The sequence below is a fragment of the Pelophylax lessonae genome (genome assembly GCF_965119305.1).
Source record: "Pelophylax lessonae genome assembly, chromosome: 2".
NCBI lineage: Eukaryota > Metazoa > Chordata > Amphibia > Anura > Ranidae > Pelophylax > Pelophylax lessonae.
In genome coordinates, this window is record NC_138769.1 from 488,681,372 (window position 1) to 488,704,421 (window position 23,050).

Sequence of the window (23,050 nt, forward strand, 5' to 3'; positions counted from 1 at the left end):
CCGGCCGCAGTGTGGAGACCCGCTTCTCTAGAATATCAGTAATAGAATGTGTTTTCCTGTGGTCAGATGAGATACGAACAATTCTGTGCTATGGTTGGATGTGAATACATTTTGTCATTAGATCCACTTATAACTTCCTACTCATACCCCAAAACCAAAAGCAGGGGTCAAGAGAAGATTTTACTTGTTCTCTCTATCAAGCACTTGCACTACTAAGACTCATTTTTACAGGATGCTTCACCCAAGGACATTACATTTAGTGGCATAACTAGCTGTCTAATAATTTTGTAACAGAGGCGAACCACCATGAATGTTCTTCTATAATTATATTAATGTCCATATCACATGATTTGTACCAATAGACCAACCTCCAGAGCATCAAATACAGTAAACCCCCGCTCCATCGCGGTTCAGTTTTTGCGGTCCCGGTATATTGCGTTTTTTTTTGTAATGTTATTTTACTATATACAGTAAATCATTAAAAATGAAATATTTTTGTGTTTTCCATAGCTCTTGCTATGTCTCTCAGTATCTTTTATGTGTTTAAATGAGTTTCTATTGTTTTAAAAATGTGTTTAAAGACCTTAAAATGCTTTTACACGTACAGTGACAGTAAAAAAAACATGCCTACAATGCATTTTAATAGGGTTTTTCTATTTCGCGGATTTTCACTTTTTGCGGCCGCAATGGAGGGGGGTTTACAGTAATATCAAAGCATACATGCATCCCACATATCGCTCTGAATTGGAAAATAGAACTGTATCTCCTCCAGACATTGTGTCTACAACTCTCCGGCTAGATATGATCCTGTGGTCCACAACAACCAAACTGGCATATGTTGTGGAATTTACAGTGCCATGGGAAGATTATCTTGAAAAAGTATACAAGAGATAAAGACCAGGAACTCAGAATTGACAACTAAAGCTTCCTGCAGAAGTGGGGTTCAAGGGGTTTGCTACCACATCTACAAGCAGGCTTCTGAAGAAGATGGGATGAAATGGTCACTCCCTCCAACATGCAATGAAGTCCTTATCAAATTCAGCAGATTGAATTTGAATAGAAAGGAGAGATAAAAACCATACTGAAAGATGAGAAAAGGGGGGTATGGAACTGAGGAAGGCCCACCTTATGACTTTGATGGCGTACCTATCCTCCCCCTTTTCACCACATCAATCTCAACATCAAGAGAACCATAGAGATGTAAACATCAAGTTATTTTAGCTCTGCTGTCCTTTCTATATAAATCAGCAGCATCCTCAGAAAATGTACATTCTGTGTTAAAGCGCTATTTGTATTTAAGCCCAGTAATGCCAGGACTTTACCCTGAACCACAGCATCACTCAAAAAGAAAGCAGAACATTTGATATTCCACTTTTAAAACCATCTATCCTTAGAAATACATTTCTCCAGGTTTCTAGTGGTTTTTAGATGGCAAAGGAGAACAATGCCTTTAACATATTGATTGAAGAGGATTCGAAGATCCCATTTTAAATGTCATCCAAACGTCAGGTTTTTGTTGATGTTTTATCCCATCTATAAAGACATGAAGGTGTGTGTGTGTGCGTGCGTGCGTGCATGCACCAGTTTCTTTGTATTTGCCTTAGGAGATTTTTCCTCACTTCCTGAGGTGTCATAGGAGAAAACTCTCTAACGTTTGTGTAGACAGCAATTAAAACCTGTCAGGGGTTCGAACCCTTCCCCACCCCTCTCCCTTACCCCACCTTTCCCCATAAACAGTCATGGCCTCTGACATAATGTACTCTTGTTATTGCCAGTAAGTAGAATTCTCTTAGTAAAAGTCATAATTATAATCTGGAAATATTTTACACTTATTTACAATACCTAATGTGAGAAGATATGCACATATGGCTGATTTTGCTTTCTTTAACCAACCTTCTTTTTCCTACACAGGGAAAGGTGAAAATTCAGTGGTAAGTCCTTTACTTTATCAATCATCATCTTTACCAATCACCACGTTTTATTAAAATTGCTTTATCCAGGGCAGAAATACATTTGCAATCAGGTGCATTGTAGTAATGTGCAAGTCAATGCACGTGTTACCGTATGGTATGTTAATTTTGAATTGCACTCTAATGCATTAAGGCACTAAGGCAACAGAGCTTGGATGCACATGTATTTTAGTCACAAGTACATGAGGAAGGCAGCGCATGAACCACACCGGGATCCAATGGATAAGGAAGTCAGGTGAACATCCAGTATAGAAAGGGTTAACAGTTTATTGGTATTGATAACCGAAAAACAAAGTACATAAAATGCTTACATCCCCCTGGGCTGGAGTGGACAAGGGCACCTGACTTGATAAAGCGCATAGCGCGAAACATGTAGTCATGGCAACCATATAGCTTGTGTTCCACCCTGGTTCCTGTTTTTTTACCCGCAAGTGGCGCCTGTCCGGCTAATGTCACCGCTACAGGACTACAGCAGAGTCCTTTCATCCTTACGCCGGCTGGTTTCCGGCTTTGTGCACACACTGCTCAGCAGTCCTGGGAGACTGACCTCCTCGCACTCGTGTTGCTTGCTGCCAGGTGCCCTTGTCCACTCCAGCCCAGGGGGATGCAAGCATTTTATGTACTTTGTTTTTCGGTTATCAATACCAATAAACTGTTAACCCTTTCTATGCTGGATTTTCACCTGACTTCCTTATCCATTGCATCCCGGTGTGGTTCATGCGCTCTCTTCCTCATGTACTTTTGTCCATATCAGCACCCTTCCTATGCTCGTTGGCTAGCAGCAGAAAAACCGCTGGGGAGCCTCACAGGCTTATTTCTATCCCTCCACCCTAAAGGCACCCCAGGAGCGCCAGAGTTGTGATTATTGCTTTGACTTCTGGACTGGATTTTCTCCTATGGCTGCCCTGGGTGCGAATCTCTTTACTGAGCCATTAGTTGGCTAACAGCAGAACAACCGCTGGGGATCCTCACAGGCTTACTTCTATCCCTCCACCCTACAGGCATCCCAGGAGTGCCTGGTTTGTGATAATTACATGTATTTTAGTGCATGACAATGCACAGTAATGTACTACTGTGTTGGAAAAATATTTAAATGTCCTTTTTTTGGTCCATTTCTGTGCCCTTAATGCAGTGCACATGCCTCATCACAATGCACATCAACAAAGAAGTGTTAATGGGCCCTAAAACTGACATAAATTCAACTTACTCAACTTGTAAACTGCTTTAATAAATGTTTGTTTCTGTTTAGAGACTGTAAAGGCAAAGTGTGTCATACATTAGAATTTGTAATGGGGATCTGAAATACTGATTCTCTAACACTTTATTGTTCATCAACATTTACAACATGATGATGATGCTATATTATTATTCTGACAGTTAGCACTTAAATAACTTTTTAAAGATATTATTACACCATAGATAAGCTTTCTCTCTTTTGCTCCAGCCTGGTTGCTTTGGCTATCCATTAAGTATCTTCTTTATTGTCGTCAATGAATTCTGTGAACGATTCTCCTACTATGGAATGCGAGGTATGTAATTTCATATCGTCAGATGAATTCACTCTTTTATTTGCATTGTATATATGTTGGCTTGAAGCGTAGCTAGAGAATTCTGGAAAACAGCAGAGGCTAAGATGTTTAAAAGAGGTTATTCAGCAGTGCACGGTTTATCTCAGAATCATTTGTATTTTGTCAGAATGGGCCAAAGGGATTCAATAAATGAAACCCACCTCATATTTACCAGTAAGCTGTCCTGGGACCATTCAGGACAAAGGGTTTAATTACTAAAGGCAAATCCACTGTGCACTACTAGTGCACTACAAGTGCACTTGGAAGTGCAGTCGCTGTAGATTTGAGGGGAAGCTCTGAAATGAGGGGAAGCTCTGCTGATTTCTATCATCCAATCATGTGCAAACAAAAATGCTATTTTTTATTTTCCTTGCATGTCCCCCTCCGATCTACAGTGACTGCACTTCCAAGTGCACTTGCAGGGCACATGTAGTGCAAAGTGGATATGCCTTTAGTAAATAAACCCCAAAGTAACAAGTGCACATAATACATACCCCGCAACCTTAGAAAAAGGGTAAGCTTTTAGCTCAAAATATGTAGGTAAAGGCTAAGCATTTGGCTCATAAATAATGAATGCAGTTGCAATGAGTTTGAATGAAAAGTTTAGCATTGAAGGCTATGCCTAATGGCCCAGTGCTGCATCAAGAGAGGAGAGGAAAGAGTCACATGCTCCCCCATACTCAGAACTACCCGGTATTTTACTTTACCACTATCGGGCAAACAGGCTGGTAGGGGAGTGAACAGGAGGCAATTTTATGCAATGGGGTGAACTGAGTATGGGGGAGCATGTGACTCTTTCCTCTCCTCTCTTGATGCAGCACTGGGTACCTGAGAAAACAGTTGCCAGGTCCTGTCTTATACAAAGATGTGTTATGGCTGGTAAGGTAAGTATATATAGTGTGGGGAGGGGGCTTTATATGATCTGGCACTTTTACTAAAAGTAAAGGTTCCCTTCAAAGATAGTTAGGTAAAGTCAATAAAATGCACATTTAATATTTGAATAGTGTGGTAACTTAACTTATATCTTACTTGCAGCGGTGCTGGTGCTTTATTTTAAATACTTTCTAAATTGGGACAATAACCTCGCCACTGTGATTTATCATACCTTTGTTGCTGTGTGCTACCTGACCCCCATTCTTGGTGCTATCGTTGCTGACTCTTGGTTGGGAAAATTCAAGTAAGTACCTTATAAAATGATATGAATGTTTGCAATTCACTATATTTATTTTACCTAAATGGATTAGTTATATTTTGAAGCTTAATTTTCTCATTAGAAAAATACAATATCTTAAACCCTCATTTCATAGTTTATGAATTTATTACTGCATGAATAACAAACAGATTGTAATATATGAAGCTTTGTATTTATGGATATGTTTTCTTTTTATATAGGACCATCATCTACCTGTCCATTGTTTACACTGTAGGGCAGGTCGTTATGTCTGTAAGTGCCATTCATGATATAACTGATGGGAACAGAGATGGAACCCCAGACAACATAACTGTTCATGTGTAAGTTATTTGACCCTACAAGTATTTAAGGCTTGTTTTAATTGCTAGTAATGTCGCTATGTGCTTTTCCAATTATTCAACCTTTTTCTTTAGTACTACAAAGAATATTTTTGTTCAGTGTTTTGAAGAATAGTGGCATGCAGAAGGAAGGTTTTTCTTTTTACCTCAGTTTTTATGTATTCCCCTACTTCAGTTTATGTCCATTTTCATTTGTTTACATCAGATTACTTCAGAGATTTAATGTGTTTACATAAGCTTACATCAGTTAACATGTTTCCAAGAAAATAAAGCAACAAAAAAATAGACATATTGCTAGTTTGTACATTGCAGGAAAAGGTTGTTAACCATGTGAATAGCACCTTTCATTTATTATAGACTTATCTTGGTCCACTGCACTTTACCATAGCTACATGCTGTTAGAGTTACTTTGGCCTAAAGAAAGTGATCTATCCAAGCTCCATGTCCAGATTTCATATTTAAAGGCAATGAGTGATAAATGAAAAGAGCATGAGAAGAATATTTAGTTAGACATCTAGGAAGAATTGCTAACCACCGTGCTTTTATTGGATACAACCAAATATTACTTTATCACAACAGATTTCAAATTTTTTTTATTGGTATTAGTTTAATACATTGGAGGACTAGCTGGTCTGGCCAATTGTTGTCTTATTTTACAAACATAATAGGCCACGCAGTACTGTGATAAGTTTGCAAAGCATGAAAGAATTTTCTAAGCTATGTACTTTAGCAGAATAGAAACAATACACATTGCATGTGGTATTTAAACAAGGAAATTTATGAGTGCATTGTTTAACTGGTCTGCAGAATTACATTTATGTATTTATGTAATTTTTTTAAAATTTGCATTTCTGTAGTGTATTATCAATGATTGGCCTCATCCTGATTGCTTTTGGCACTGGAGGGATTAAGCCCTGCGTGGCAGCCTTTGGAGGAGACCAATTTGAGGAAAGCCAAGTATGTGAACAGTGCTGACAAATTCATTTTAATTCCTTCTGTACATTATAAATCAATTAGAACCCTGTATTCATGTTTTCATGGCATTATAAAAATATTGTAAATGGCTGGAAAGAGGAAATATTGGGGTTAACAAGAGGCACACTGGTTTTCCCAATACTTGAGTACTTTTGATGTGTTAGTAAGATGTAAATGTACATGACCATAGGTAATTTTTATTTCCTGGTGGGAGTTCGCCTATGGGCACCCAGAGGAGCACAATTGTGCAGTGTACTTTCCACACTGTGGTTAGCTGTAGCTATGGCAGAAATGTCCTAACATTGTGAGGGGCTAATAACTTGAACCTACACACCATGTACACAGTACAGTCGTTGTACCCAAAAAGTTCAGTAGTTAATATGAAACCTCCTGAAATATCCATCCATTTGGGCTATTTCTTCTCTGTGTGGTCTCCCACCAGCTCTCGCTGTCTGCTACAGGTCCTGTTAATCAACTCAAGTATCCCACATTGCCTCCTGCCTCACATGGCTTAAAGAAGCCATCAGTCAGAATGCTCTGGGGGGGGGGTAGACCCTTCCCTTCCCACCCTTCCCTTATCTACTTCCCTGTAAATGTAACAGAGAGCAAACTGCTGGTCGTTGTTTCTGCTTAATAGCAACCTTGTCACCTCCGTGGCTTATGGTGGTTGACATAGTCAGTGTGCCCAAGCTGGATTTGCCATTGAGGACATGGAGCTGTAAGAGCGGTAGACATTCTGTAAACTAGTAAAGAGATCATTTAGACCCCTTATTAGTGCAGTTAAGGAGTCTGAGCCATGGGAACAAATTAAGTTTCACTGTTAATTTACATTTTTTCCTTTGATATCAGTGATCGCTTCTTGCTTCACTGCCTCCACATGGTCAGAGCATCTCTGCCATTGTTATGAGGAAAGAACTCCATCTCAATGATACACCGGGTGAAGCCCACAATGGTTTGCCCCCCTTCCTGAGTCGCTTCACAATTGATTACTTTATTTGCCAGGGGGTAGGAGGAGAAAGTTGACATGTGCAGTCTGAGGTGGTGAAAAAAACTGACAAAAGTTCCTTAGTGTCCACAGGAAGGGAAATATATCCTCTTGCGTGCAGAGAGACTAGTGCCAGAATGCACCAGATTTCTCTAACCAAAACTCTCAAAGATAATATAAATATATATATATATATATATATATATATATATATATATATATATATATATAATACTTTTAAATGTAATGCATTTTTTATCATATCAAACTCACTGAACAGAATTTGTTTCCTTTGACAGGATAAGCAGAGAAGTCGCTTCTTTTCCATCTTCTATTTGTCAATTAATGCTGGAAGTCTTTTGTCAACCATTATAACTCCAATTCTTAGAGGTATATTCATGAATCTTTAGCATACAGAGTTTTAACCTCTGCCAGTAATTATGATAAGCAGAAAGGATGTTAAAAATAGACACTAAATGCATGTAGAGATAATATAACTGCGTCTTTTGTACCACAAAAGATTCCTTGAGACAAATAATGCAATGTAATGATATGGGACAGTACACATCTATATACCCAAATGCTCATTGAGTAATTGCATATAACAAATACTACAAGTGTAGAAATACAAAATATTTTATCAAGGTTTTGTAATGAAAAAGCTTAGAAACTGGAGCTTGGATGGACAGAAATTAAGAATCTCAAAACCATGCTTCCTGAAAGCAAAACTGTATTGACTTAAATTCTACTAATCCTCTGTGTTTATTGGAGGCACATCCTAACGCAACTAAGGTCACTATGTTATGCACATTCTGTGCAGAATTTGTTAAGATCTGACCTCTCCGTATTGGTTAGTAAATGTGCTGGGTTGCCTCACTAGCTGAAAAGAGGATAGAGTTGTCAGGAAGGAGTGGAACACACCTACACCTTTCCTAACACTGGTCAAAAATTGCAGGAAGGAAACCACCCAGATTTATTGGATGCGGCAAACTCGAAGGGCTTGTTAAAGAGGTTGAGTTGTTGTAGAAATAACAAGTAAACTTCAAGATACATTGAGAAAAAATAAATTAGTATTTCATCTACTGTATGTTGCATCATGTTAATGAACTTAGAAAATCATACAGCTTATTTTGTACCTTAACTTTATTAATTTAAACTCTGTCATTACATAATCTAGTTGCGATTGAACCAGAGACTATATATAAAGATTAAAATCTTATCAGTCACTTCAGAATACAAAGAAACCAATGTTATGGATACCTCATGAGTTTTCAAAATTTGTTACATAGTTACATATTTAGTCAGGTTGAAAAAAGTCCATCTGGCTCAACCAATAAAAAACAAAAAAAAAAAAAAAAAACAGTAAAGAAAACTCAACCATACAATCCCATATACACAATCCTATACCCGCAGTTGATCCAGAGGAAGGCAAAAAAAAAAAAAAACAGCAATGCATGATCCAATGTGCTTTATAGTGTTATGGTGCTGTAAAAGCATCTCTAAGCATTTCTCTAACATTATTGTATATATCCCAATAACCCTCAGAAAAATGAGAACAATAAAAGTCTAGTGTAAAGCATGATTTTGCATTATGCACCCACTAAACCAATTTGTCACCTCATGTCTACAAGATAATCATAATATTCTGCAGCCCTGGAAAGGAAGAAGGGTAGTTCAGGGCCGGCCCTACTATGGGTCCCGCTGGGTCCATTGGACCCAGGCAGAACTTGGAGAGGGGCTGCAAATTGACTCCCAAAATTATTTTTCCAGCAGCTTTGTGTGTCATCAATTTGCAGCGCGTTGAGGCATTTCCCCATCTCATACTGCCACCCGTAGTGCAAACTGATGAGTATGAGGAGGCGGAGCATCTCCTCCGGGGAATGTCCCTCATGTGATTGTTGTGTGCGCAAAGACGTCAGACATCAGCCCACTCCATCTCATGCAGGGCAGGCTGGATCTTTTCTAGGATGGTGGGCATGGCAGACACATAAGTGACAGGAGGACTGAGGACAGACAGTGGGTGTTTGGTGAACCGGTCCGGGGGTGAGTTATGGAAGAATATACAGTATATATATAATATTTTCTACATTTTATATTTATATAAAATAATGGATGTAGGGGCCTTTTGTTGGGTGTGACTTATTTAGGGGGGGGGCAGCATTTTATTCTTGGATTCAGGCAGCACAATGTCTTGGGCCAGCCCTGGGGTAGTTGGTAGTGTAATAGTAATTTCAAGGACCCTTGGTCAATGAAGAGGTTTGGCCCCGCTTTACTTTGACTTTACAAATAATTTACCCTCGTATGTAATCCATTTTAAAGTGGTCCTGGGAATGTATAGGTGATCCAGTGATTCTTCTCTAGTTGGCCCCTACGATTGAGCATATGATCTAGTGTCACATTTCAAATAACAAAGTATATGGGATAAATTGGGAAACATCTATGCACCGGCCTTTAAAATTGAAGTTTAGTAATTTTTTTTAAATCAGCATCAAGTATGGTACTTACATGAATGTCAATTGTCCCATGTGCTGGTGGCTGCTCTTTTTCTTGAAATCCTCTGTCCTCTTTCCCCCAGATATCCCCACAGCTGTGATCTTTTGGTGCTGTAAGTGTTAATAGTTAATACCATCAACTGCACCTGTCACAGCCACTCATCAAAAGTGCCAACTATGCCACCCTGTCCCTTTCCTTTTCACACTCCATTCATAGAAGCTGTATTATCAGTCCCCACAATGAAAAGTGCTCTATGAATGGAGGAGTTGGATATTTTATTCATCTGTCCATCCTCCATTCATAAACTAGTTTTAATTGTAAGAACCAATAATACTGCTTCTATGTATTGAAGGGGGGGGGGGTGAAAAAGATGAGCCTAGTCACCAATTTTCACAAGTTCATGTGACAGTTGGAGCTGCTCATAGAAACCCCCCACAGCATCATAAGATCACAGCTGCTGGGGTACCTAGGGGGCAGAGGACAGAAAGTTTAAAGGAACAGAGCAGTCACCAGCCCACATGACACTTGTCATTATTGTAAGTACCATTCCTGGTGCAGATTTAAAATCAATCAATCACTAAACTTCAAGTTCCCTGTACAGTTCTTCAATGGAGGATGCTCCATTTTCTGCTTTGCTTTAATAAAAACGTTGTTTTAAATCACAGTGGTCTAAAGAATCAAGTCCATTCAGTGCACTGGACCTAACTTTCTATTTGAAAACAGGCTGGATACTAGCAGGTTAATGATACACATCTCTCAGGGTGTAGATTACATTATGGGTAGTTCCTTGTGGGCTATGGGACCTGTTTCTACCTACTTTAGCGAACATGGATCTAGCCTATAGCTAATAAAATTGTATTACTGGGGAAAAACTGTTTTATTTTTTTATTTAGTTTTTGTCAATGGAATATTACAATTTAACTTTTTAAAAAAATCTCAAATGCTGCAGTTTGCCTATTAAGTAAATCTGACGTAGGGCCCATGCTGGCTCTTAGTGACCCAAGTCTGTAACACAACTATAAGTTCCAAAATTACTTTTGAAAGGAGATATCTGACAAAACTTTCTGTGACGGTATGGTCAGCTGAGCATGACTCACTTTAATATACAATTATTGTTAGAGCTTTATTATATGATTTACATATTTACAGTATGATGAATGCATGTATGTCAGATGACTAAGCAGCTTTATTGAACAGGCTAACCGTTACTAATGTAGCTAGGTACAGCTAATGTAATGTGTATATGGAAAATACATTTTATGACAAACGTTTGATGGATTCCAGATTGTACTTACATTTTTAACCTGTTATTATCTGTGTTCTTAGGACAAGAATGTGGAATCCACAGTCAGCAGAAGTGCTATCCATTAGCATTTGGTGTTCCTGCTGCTCTTATGGCGGTTGCTCTCAGTAAGTTATGCTCAAAGGGTTCAAACTGGGGAAAACAAATAAAAAAATAATCTGGATTTTTTTGTGCATTAGAGTGAATAATTAAAGTGATGACAGTTTTCAACATTTCGCCAATTAAATAGAAAATATAATTTATTGATCATATAGACAATTTAGTGCTATACATTTCTAGCAGATATGCTTCTATTATAGACATATTAATATTAAATGATCATATTGCTATTGTAAAACAGCATTCAATAGAACAATAATTTCAGCACAGGAATTGTTTCTATATGGAATTGCTTGAACCAAAAGACCATGTCACCATTTTGCTTGAGGCGACAGCTAAAGTAAATCTAATTTTAATTCAACGAAATCAATCTTTGCTTTAAGCTGAATGCTTCAACTCTTCCTGGGAAGGTTGTACACAAGGTTTAGGAGTGTGTCTATGGGAATGTTTGATCATTCTTCCAGAAGCACATTTGTGAGGTCAGGCACTGATGCTGGATGAGAAGAGCTGGCTTGCAGTCTTCACTCTAATTCATCCCAAAGGTGTTCTATAGGGTTGAGGTCAGGACTCAACTTGACTGGCAAGCCAGTCAAGTTCCTCCACCCCAAACTCTCTCATCCCTGTCTTTATGGACCTGGGTTTGTGCACTGGTCCAATTCATTTGGTGGCGGGGGGATTATGGTGTGGGGTTATTTTTTAGGTGTTGGGCTTGGCCCCTTAGTTCCAGTGAAGGGAACTCTTAAGGAAGGCGTCAGCATACCAAGACATTTTGGACAATTTCATGCTCCCAACTTTGTGGGAACAGTTTGGGGTGGCCCCTTCCTTTTCCAACATGACTGTGCACCAGTGCACAAAGCAAGGTCCATAAAGATATGGATGAGTGAGTTTGGGGTGGAGGAAATTGACTGGCCTGCACAGAGTCCTGACCTCAACCCAATAGAACACCTTTGGGATCAATTTTCGTTTTTGATCCACTCTGCCCGCCCTCCTGATAAAAAAATGTAATTGTGATTGATGTTTTCACAGCATTAAGTCAGTTAAGGTACTATTATCTGTTCTATTCAATGCTATGACAATACAATCTTATGATCTGGATTTTGTATTCATAAAATCTATTATTTTCTTCCAGTTGTATTTGTTGTTGGCGGTGGAATGTACAAGAAAGTCTCTCCTCAGGGTAATATAATGGTGAAAGTTTTCAAGTGCATTTCTGTAAGTAAATTAAAGTTAATAATTATAATAATAATAATAATGATAATAATAATAATAGTGATCTCCAAACAATATAATGACATATGCATTAGTAAGCATGATTTCTATTCCACCTAGCTTTTGCTACACATGACACTGATCTATAGATTTGTAACGTGTAATAAATTGTATCATTGACCTTTGTGCTAAAATTCACTACTGTCTCTTGTTCTAGTAATTCCTGCTGTGTATTTTCTAAGAGACAATGAAATGTGCTTTATCATCTGTTCTATGGAACACTAATCTGTCAAACTTCTTTCCAGTTTGCCATCAGTAATAGATACAGAAATCGAAGCAGGTCAATACCTAAGAGGGAGCACTGGATGGACTGGGCAAAGGAAAAGTATGATGTAAGAAAATATCTCTATAGATTTTCTAGACACTTTTTATTGGTAAACACACTTTCAAAGCTTGATATTAAAGTGGATTTCCGGCCACAAAAAACAAATTTCAATGAACATACCCCCGGGACAGTCAGGGCTAGTACATTCCACAATGGCTAGCCTCTGATCTGTCCCGGTTCGCACTTACCTGCAAGAAGAAATACTCACTTTTAAAATTTCTTCTCCAGCGTTGCCATCTCTGTTGTGGGCAGCTGAAGCCGGCGCGATCCTCTTCTGCGTCCTCTTCCGTGTCTTCTTCTCCCAGAATGCGCCTTCACCGGCCCCTCTCGTCACTTTCGGTGCGGCTCCGCATTCCTCCACAGCTTCTGGGTATGCCCAGAAGCTGTTTAGCAGGGAATGAGGCGCCGCACCGGAAGTGACGAGCAGGGTTGGTGCCGTCGCATTGATTCCTGGGAGCGATGACGTTCAGCTCCCAGGAATCATTGCAAACCGGAAGTGACGGCGCAGGCCGCGGCCCCCGAGGGAGGAAGTGGAAGAAAGGTGAGTATATCTTTTTACAATAACAAGGTAAGTAAAAAAAAAAAAAAAATCCTAACTATCCATTTCCTTTTCAGGTGAAGAAAAGCAAGCGGATGGCCACAAAATCGATTATGTCGATTTTGTGGCCGGAACTCCGCTTTAAAGTTAGGCATCTTGCACACGGGAAAAAAAATTACACTTTTTTTTACTGATCTGAACACAGGTGCATGTTGTCTATAGAACAATGCACACAGCTGCGTAAAGATCAGTAATACAGCGAAGAGTTCAGAGCGTAAGATAAAACTAGAAAATTATGTTTGTGTGCATTCATTTGTGCACATACACATGTAAATGTGTGTGTATATGCATGTATACGGTAATACTGGCAGAAAATACTAGAAGAGGATGAAGAATGTTTTTTCCCCATGTATATGCCTGTGCACTTTTATGTGCCTATATGCGTGTATGAGAAATGTCTTTACGGAGCATTTTGCTCCGAAACATTCTGCCAGTAAGATTCTATATATAAACATCAGTAAAATATTACATGCGTGTGCAGGAGGCCTTAGGCTACATTACCATGGGAGTAAGAATCTTACTGATCTTATTACGCATGTTTTTTTCGCATGTACATGCATGCGCACGTTTACGTACCGATATACATGTACGTGGAACAATTTACTCTGTATCTTTCTGCCAGCATGATCCTATATATAAACATTAGTCAAATATTACTTGTGTGTGCAAGAGGCCTTAGGCTACATTACCATGAGGGTAAAAATTTGACTGATCTTATTACGCATGTTTTTTTCGAATGTATATGCATGCGCACGTTTACCTGCCGATATACATGTACGTGGAACAATTTACTCTGTATCTTTCTGTCAGCAAGATCCTATGTATAAACATTAGTCAAATATTACATGTACTGTATGTGAAAGAGGCATTAGGCTACATTACCATGGGGGTAAAAATGTAACTGATTATTACGCATGTTTTTTTTCCCCAGTACAATATTTCCTGTGTAATGATCAGTAAAAATGTGTATATAATTATCCTGTTTCCCTTTTTCCAGCACTGGAATCTGGCATATATGTATACGTATGTCCTAAGATGCATGTTTTTGGATTTTGTGTTATGGATCTGAATGCAGTGCATGTTTAGGCACCTGTATGAACGTCTCCAATAAAAAGAATGGAGCTGCATTCAGATCCGTATATAAAAAAATGCTAGTTTTCTTTTTTTTTTAACACCCTTCTAAATGAAGCCTTATAGTATGAAATTATGAGACATTAGAAATTAATAACCATAAGAGAACCATAGGCAGCCAAAAGAAAGCAAGTAATGCACTCTTGTAATGATAGGGTCATATGAGAGGAGTACTGTAATCAGCAGGTCAGATCACTGGAATAAATATTCTTTAGACTGACATGTGATTACTAAATTGTTGTGGTTCTTTTAGCTTGTATATGTCTTTGGCTAAATCTGTAACCATTCTCTATGAATGTCTCCATGGTATGCAGCTCATTTAACGATAGGCAAATGGCTCATCACCCATTCATATTAGGGGAATATCTGCCCATATACAGCTAACCTAAAGCGTGTTACCAGCATACGCAAAGTGAATCTGTTAAAGGAGTTGTAAAGTCAGAGGGTTTTTTATCTTATGCCCCGTACACACGTGCAGATTATCTGAAGACTTTTGTCTTTAGATTTACCTTTTCTATGTAGTGCAAGGGCCTGCCGGATTGCATACAAATTGAAAGTGTTTAGGTTTGACCTCATATTATATGGTTTTGGTAAGTCTGCAGACAAAAGTCTGCAGATAATCTGCACGTGTGTACGGGGCATAAATGCATTCTGTGCATTAATGCCCCGTACACACGTGCAGATTATCTGCAGACTTTTGTCTGCAGACTTACCTTTTCTATGTAGTGCAAGGGCCTGCCGGATTGCATACAAATTGAAAGTGTTTAGGTTTGACCTCATATTATATGGTTTTGGTAAGTCTGCAGACAAAAGTCTGCAGATAATCTGCACGTGTGTATGGGGCATAAGATAAAAAGCCTTCTGTGTGTAGCAGCCTCCCCAGCATCCCCAGAACTTACCTGAGACCCATCTCTGTCCAGCAATGTCCACGAGTACCTCGGCCATCCAGGACTCTCCCTCCTGATTTGTTGAGACACAGCCGTGGCGCCATGCGGCTGTCAATCAAAGTTAGTTAGCCGATCAGGAGAGAGAGGGGGCAGGGCCGAATGGCAGCTCTGTGTCTGAATGGACACACGGAGCTGCAGCTCGGCTTGGGTGCCCCCATAGCAAGCTGCTTGCTGTGGGGGCACTCAATAGGAGGGAGAGGCTAGGAGCAGCAACGAGGGACCTGAGAAGAGGAGGATCTGGGCTGCTCTGTGCAAAACCAACTGCACAGAGGAGGTAAGTATAACATGTTTGTTATTTTAAAACAAAACAAGACTTTACAATCACTTTAAGACCGCATTCACACTGCAGCGGCACGACTTCGGGGGCGACCTGTGAAGTCCCATGCACCGCGACTTCGGCGTGACTTGCACGGACTTCACATAATGGAAGTCAATGCAAGTCGCCTCCAGGTCGCCCTGAAGTAGTACAGGACCCTTTTTCTAAGTCGGAGCGACTTGTGTCGCTCCTATTAGAACGGGTCCTGTAGCACTGCATGGACCGCGAGGGACCGCGACTTGTCAGGCTGACAAGTCGCCTGACAAGTCGCGGTAGTGTGAATGGAGCCTAAAGGCCCATACACACGTACCGATTGTCGGCCGAAAATGTTCGGCCGCCGAACGATCGGCTGATTTTCGGCTTGTTAGTATGATGCTTCCGACAGCCGACAGCGCACTTTCGGCCGGACAGAATCTGTCGCGCAGGCATTAAATTTTTGTATGCCGACACCAGAACGGCCGATTGTTCGCCAGTCAGTACAGAATTCGGCCGACAGACAGCAGATTTGCAAGACTGGGCATGCTCAGAAAAGAAAAAAGACAAGGAAAGTTAACCATCACATGACATCACTTCTGCAGTCGGCTTTTGTTGGCCAACAAAATTCGTGTGCAGTCTTTTGCAGTTTTCAACAGACACGACAGCCCTGGACAAAAGACGGCAGATCGTTCGGTACGTGTGTACGGGGTTTAAGTTTTCCAATTTGTAGCAAATTTGCGTGGCAAGTCACTAGCAAGAGCAAAGTTGCAGTGGTGAGTCTACAGCAAGAGCTCTGCAAGTCCTGGTGGTGACCCCTGTGGTGGGGTTAATATTGCACAAAATAATTGAACCAGAACTTGCAGCAGACTTGATATGGAGTCATGCAATGTAGCCTTGCTGCAATTGTGCAACAAACTTGTGAAGGCTGGCAAGTCTAGCAATAGCTTAGCAAGTTATTTCAAACTTGCAGCACAATTGCTTGCTATCTGGGTTAATCCTTGTAAGCAGCAAGTCCACAGCCCCATATTTATGGATATATACAAGCATATAGGGTTTACTAATTACATTTTATCTATCTGTCTCTTTTTTTTCTATCTGTCTGTTGTGCATTTCACTATTTTGTGTTATGCTTGAACTCCAGACAAATATAAAAAACACAAATTAATACAACTCTGTATTCATTATTAGATCATTCAATATATTTTTAAATACAAGTGATATAAATACTCAAATCTGACTTCTTATCAATCTTGTGCCATCCCTGTGCAGCAGAGACAATACTGGAAAAGGGAAAATCAGCACAATGATACGGTCAGTTGTGCTGTAGTGCGTATGTGCTAACAAGGTAGATACTGACAGGGGGAGAGAGCAGAGTGACAAAGAGCTGAGCTTAATCAGTCTTTTGCTTCTTCTTTCACTCTCCTGTCCTGTAATTGTAATTGCAGCAGGGAGAACCTTTGGCTCTTACAGTAATCCCCCGCTCCATCGCGGTTCAGTTTTTGCGGTCCCGGTAATTCGCGTTTTTTTTGTAATGTTATTTTACTATATAAATCATTAAAAATTAAATATTTTTGTGTTTTCCATAGCTCTTGCTATGTCTCTTAGTATCTTTTATGTGTTTAAATGAGTTTCTATTGTTTTAAAAGTGTGTTTAAAGACCTTAAAATGCTTTTACACGTACAGTGACAGTAAAAAAATCATGCCTACAATGCATTTTAATAGGGTTTTTCTATTTCGCGGAATTTCACTTTTCGCGGCTGGGTCCGGAACGTAACCCCCGCAATGGAGGGGGGTTTACTGTATTCCAGACAGGACTCTACTGTGTGGTAATGCTGTGTAAATCTCATTGAATGGACAAAATACAAATCCAGGTAAAATAGCCCACCTGTATATTTTGTGTTTGCCTGGAGTTTAACTTTAATAACCTGTCTTACTTTTTAAAATGTGGAGACTGTGTTGCCATACAATGGACCAATACTTTACACTCATATATACATGGTATAATGTATATATTGGTATTTTTCTCTTAGGATCGTCTTATCGCTCAGATAAAGATGGTAGTGAAGGTTTTATTCCTGTATATTCCTCTTCCAATGTTCTGGGCTCTTTTTGATCAACAGGTAAATATCAAAGTAAATAGTAACTTGTGTCGTTTAAACCATAATATTTAGGCAACAAATAATTAGTGATCGGTGTTTGGTTCTTGGTACGTTCACTGAACTTTACTGGAGTTTGGAAGCTGAATCCTAATGCCATTACCATCAATGGGAGTCAAAGCTTTGAAATCTGTAATGGTCATTTTCTATGCTAATTGACAAAGGATTGCATAACAAAGGGTGTGGGTTTCTGGGCAGTGCCCTGTGCGACATGTACCAAGTAAAAAAAAAATATATATATATATACAATGCATAAGTGCGACTTGCATAGACATCTGTGCATTAAGAAGTGCACATTAAGAAATCTATGCACCTGAAGTTGCACTGACATGCAGCTGTGAAATTGTGCGATTTCAGGTGATGTTGCACAATTTCAAAGCCGCATTCAGTGTGAACGAGGGCTTAAATTTAAGTGCAGCCAAAATAAAAAAACAGAAAAATCATCACAAGGCACATAACTTACAGTCAGTAGAATCTATTGCTTGTGCTCTTCTTTTAGGTGAAATCCTCCTCCATCAACTGCCCACCTGCTTCTTTCATAGAACCCATACTACAGCTTATATGAATCAAAACGCTCTATGAATGGAGAATGGGTTAATGATTAAAAAGTCCACCTCTCCATTCATAGATCCTGCTTCATTCATGGCAGCTGTAGTAAAGTTTCTATGAATGCAGTAGCTGGGTGGGAAAGGGTGAGAACAGTCAGGCACTCTTCATGAAAGTCTATGACAGCCCCTTAGTTCTATTATACCCTGCTGCACCAGAAGATTTTGGCAGTTGGGGTGAGGGACTGGAGAGGATTTCACCCAAAAAAGGCATCAACACAAAGGACATGTCCTACTGAGTGCAAGTTATTTTACCTTGTGCTGATTTTTCAGCTTTTCATTTTTGGCTGCACTTAGGTGGTAAATAACATGCTTAAGGGATGCCGAGAACCTACCTGTAAAGTGGCAAAACCTGTATGATGTACAACTTATTGCTCAAGTGATACATAAACAAAAAATAAAAATGTTTCTGGCTGCTTCAAACAGCCAGGTATTTGCCTCATTTATACCCATATATTGTAGATAGGGGTGCAGTACATATGTTAATGGGGGACCCCGTGCAAAAATAAAAAATAAAAATAAGTTTGCCCCTAAAAATATATACCAAACCTTTTTTCTTGATGAGAGTCTGGTGTGGATGTCAAGGGGAATCTGGTTTGGGCTGTAAGGGGGAACCCCACACAATACATTAAAAAAAAGCATGGGGTTCTCTCCAAAATCTATACTGGTCCTTATTATAGCCTGGCAAGCCAAGAAAGGGAGTGGATGAGTGCATACCCCCCCTCAAACCATACCACCCTACATGGGCTGGGAGGGTACATCCCACCCTAACAAAGCACCCTAAGACAAACACCCCTTTCACACAATCCTGGCTTGGTAGTTGTCGGGATCCCTTAATAATGAACTTGTCAAAGTGTGTGTATTTACTAGTTAGATTTGTTTGGGTGAATAAGAGTACTTTTTACAATAAGCCCCCATCCTCAGACCTCCACAATCACCGATACGGGTCTAGTATGGACTTTGGGGAGTCTAGTATGTGTTTTTTGTGGGGTATCCCTTAAAATCTATTCCAGAAATGATGATCCTGCCATGAATTTTGGGGGGACCCCACACCTTTTTTTTATGTGTCAGCCACCATCCTTACCCATTTGTTTACATGAAGCTGTCATCTGAATGGACCATGTGGGGATGGCTCACTGGTTGTTAGGATACTTGCGGATCCAGGCTCTCTAACAAGCAACCTAAGTGGGAAACTGTGACATTTGGCATCCCATTTAGTGTGGCTGTTCCCCCAAACTCCAAACATGTAAAATTCTGGTCAGGCATGTGTTCAGTCTGAACCTAAAGCTCATACCTACACATGTGCAATCATCAAAGTACAGTGAAGTTTACCTAGGGAGGGGGTAATGTGGGTATAAGGAATGTGTTGCTGTCAGTTTTATACATTATAGAATGTGCTCTCCAACATCTCTAATGTCTGCTCTGTCGATCTGATGTTTGAAGGGCTCAAGATGGACTCTGCAAGCTACCACTATGGATGGAAACTTTGTAAGTAGCTAACATTTTATTTCCATATTTGCAGTCACTAGAGGACATTTATCAAAGTGTTTGCAATATATTTTGATCAGTCGCAGCTTAAAGAATGATGCTAAAGAAATGTAAATTTTTGATACCAGGTTTGTCGTTATCTTCCACAATGGAACAGTTTAATATTTGCAACCTTCTGTGTACAAATAGCGACAAAGTGCATTTTTACTTATACTAATCCTGGGACAGCACTTTCTGTCTGAATTTATGCACAGAACAGAATATGCAATGCTGAGTCCTAAATGTAGTGCAAATCTAACACACTGTTGTGAGCTAATTTGCCTGCCCATATATGTTACAGTGCATCCGGAAAGTTTTCACAGCGCTTCACTTTTTCCACATTTTGTTATGTTACAGTCTTATTCCAAATAGAAAAACTGATTAAATTCATTATTTACCTCAAAATTCTATAAACAATGCCGCATAATGACAACGTGAAAGATGTTTGTTTGAAATCTTTGCAAATTTTTTAAAAACAAAAAAAATCAAAAAAATCACATGTACATAAGTATTCACAGCCTTTGCCATGACACTCAAAGCTGAGCTAAGGTTCATCCTGTTTCCACTGGTCATCTTTGAGATGTTTCTGCAACTTGATTGGCTTTTGGCTTTTGATCCACTTTTGGCAAATTCAGTTGATTGGACATAATTTGGAAAGGCACACACCTGTCTATATAATGTCCTACAGTTAACAGAGCATATCAGGGCACAAACCAAGCCATGAAGTCAAAGGAATTGTCTGTAGACCTCTGAGACCGGATTGTATGGAGGCACAGATCTGGGGAAGGGTACAGAACAATTTCTGCAGCATTGAAGGTCCCAATGAGCACAGTGGCCTCCATCATCCAAAAATGGAAGTTTGGAACCACCAGGACTCTTCCAAGAGCAGGTTGCCCCGGCCAAACTGAGCAATCAGGGGAGAAGGGTCTTAGTAAGGGAGGTGACCAAGAACCTGGTGGTCACTCTGACAGAGATCCAGCATTTTTCTGTGGAGAGAGGAGAACCTTTCAGAAGAACAACCATCTCTGCAGCACTCCACTAATCAGGCCTGTATGGGAAAGTGGCCAGACGGAAGCCACTCCTCAGTAAAAGGCACATGACAGCCTGCCTGGAGTTTGCCAAAAGGCACTTGAAGAGCTCTCAGACCATACGAAACAAAATGGTCTAATTAAACAAAGTTTGAACTCTTTAGCCTTAATGGCAAGCATCATATCTGGAGGAAACCAGGCACCACTCATCACCTGGCCAATACCATCCCTACAGTGAAACATGGTGGTGGCAACATCATGCTGTGGGGATGTTTTTCAGCAGCAGAAACTGGAAGACTATTCAGAATTGAGGGAAAGATGAATGCTGCAATGTACAGAGACATCCTTGAAAAAAACCTGCTCCAGAGTGCTCTGGACCTCAGACTGAAGCGAAGGTTTATCTTCCAACAGGACAATGACCCTAAGCACACAGCCAAGATAACAAAGGAGTGGCTACAGGACAACTCTGTGAATGTCTTTGAGTAGCCCAGACAGAGCCCAGGTTTGAACCCCAATTGAACATCTCTTGAGAGATCTGAAAATTACTGTGCACCAACGCCTCCCATCCATAGGCGTGCGCAGCCTATTGCATTAGGGTGTGCACCCCAAAGCTCAAACACACATGCGTGTATATATATATATATATATAGAGCAGTGATGGCGAACCTTGGCATGAGACGGTCAGAGACTGCAGACATGATACAATAGATGGTCAGAGACTGCAGACGTGATACAATAGATGGTCAGAAACTGCAGACGTGATACAGGAGATGGTCAGAGACTGCAGACATGATACAGGAGATGGTCAGAGACTGCAGACATGATGCAGGAGATGGTCAGAGACTGCAGACATGATACAGGAGATGGTCAGAGACTGCAGACATGATACAGGAGATGGTCAGAGACTACGGACGTGATACAGAAGATGCTCAGAGACTGAGGACATGATAGAAGATAGAAGAGCACTAGGGGGGCCGGATAGCACAGGGGAAGCAGAGAGCACTGGAGGAGGTGAAGGGCACGGTGGGCGGGGGGACAGGAGAGAATTAAGAGGGGGGTATGCAAAGCATTGTAGGGGTGTTGGAAGGTGCAGTGGGTGGAGAGCACTGGGGGGGCGAGCAGGGAAAACCAGGGGGGTGGAGAGCACTGGGGGAGACAGGGAGCACTTGGGGGGGGGGGGCAGGGAAAGCCAGGGGGGTGGAGAGCACTGGGGGGGGGACAGGGAGCATAGGGGGGAGGGAGATAAAAAGCACTGTGGGGAGCTAAAGAGCATGGGGGGGGGCTAAAGAACAGTGGGTCTAGTGCACTGGGGGGGGGGGGGGTTAAGAGCACTGAGGGGGGTTAAGAGAGCACTGGGGGGCCAGCAAAGGAAGTTGTATAGGAGGGGGATGGGGCAGCTGCATATAGAGGAATTGATCTTTCACCATTCTTCCTGCAGGAGGGAGAGGAGGACAATCAGTTATTCAGCAGCTGCAGGAATGATAGGGAAGGATGAATTCCTCTATATGCAGCTTCCCCATCCTCCTCCTATCCAACACACACACTTGGGCAATGGGCACTCACCTTCTTCCCGCCGAGGCCTCGCCCCCTTCTTCCCGTCGAGGCTCCGCCCCCTTCTTCCCGTCGAGGCACCGCCCCTCCTTCCCGCCGAGGCTCCGCCCCTTTCTTCCAGTCGCGGCTCCGCCCCCTTCATCCCGCCCCATCTCCGCCCCCCGCTTGCAGCATGGATTGAAGGAGCTGCCACTGCAGCTGCCTTCACACTGCCATACAGGATCTCTCAGAGGACGCTGGCTGATACCCCCCAGTGCGCCCCCCTATTGGTACCCCACTGTGTGTGTGACACAGTCACTGTCATGTAGCTGCTTGCAGGGAGAAAGACCAGCTGTCAAAACTTAGCGGTGATGTCGGGGGTGGGGGATCAAGCAGCTGTCAAACACCAGCCAATGATTGGGCTGCTTAAGAAAGGGGCGGAGCCACATAAATGAAGCAGCCGCCCAGACCCCATCCCATTGGCTGGTGTTTGATAGCTGTTCCGTCCCGCCCATCCCCGACATCACCGCTGAGTTTTAACAGCTTGTCTTTCTCCCTGCAAGCAGTAACATTACCTGACAGTATCGCACACATGGCAAGCCTCACTGTCTGCTGGAGCCAACAGCACAGCCGCCTCTCCACCGAGTATCTCACTACCCTCAGTGCCAAAGATGGAGATCTCGGGAGTAGCCGGCCCTACACTAACAGACACAGGGTGA

General features: G+C 41.1%; 1 protein-coding gene across 1 annotated transcript in view; it reads left to right on the forward strand.

Annotated features, from left to right (window-relative positions):
* The window catches only part of SLC15A1 (solute carrier family 15 member 1), a 110,502-nt gene that overhangs the window by 16,880 nt on the left and 70,572 nt on the right, over positions 1-23,050 (forward strand). Inside the window, exons 2-11 of the mRNA XM_082246160.1 lie at positions 3,395-3,499; positions 4,574-4,715; positions 4,931-5,050; positions 5,926-6,025; positions 7,328-7,418; positions 10,848-10,931; positions 12,053-12,135; positions 12,438-12,524; positions 17,516-17,605; positions 19,690-19,734. Of these exons, the coding sequence (XP_082102286.1) occupies positions 3,395-3,499; positions 4,574-4,715; positions 4,931-5,050; positions 5,926-6,025; positions 7,328-7,418; positions 10,848-10,931; positions 12,053-12,135; positions 12,438-12,524; positions 17,516-17,605; positions 19,690-19,734 (947 nt within the window). The remainder of the gene's footprint in view (positions 1-3,394; positions 3,500-4,573; positions 4,716-4,930; positions 5,051-5,925; positions 6,026-7,327; positions 7,419-10,847; positions 10,932-12,052; positions 12,136-12,437; positions 12,525-17,515; positions 17,606-19,689; positions 19,735-23,050) is intronic.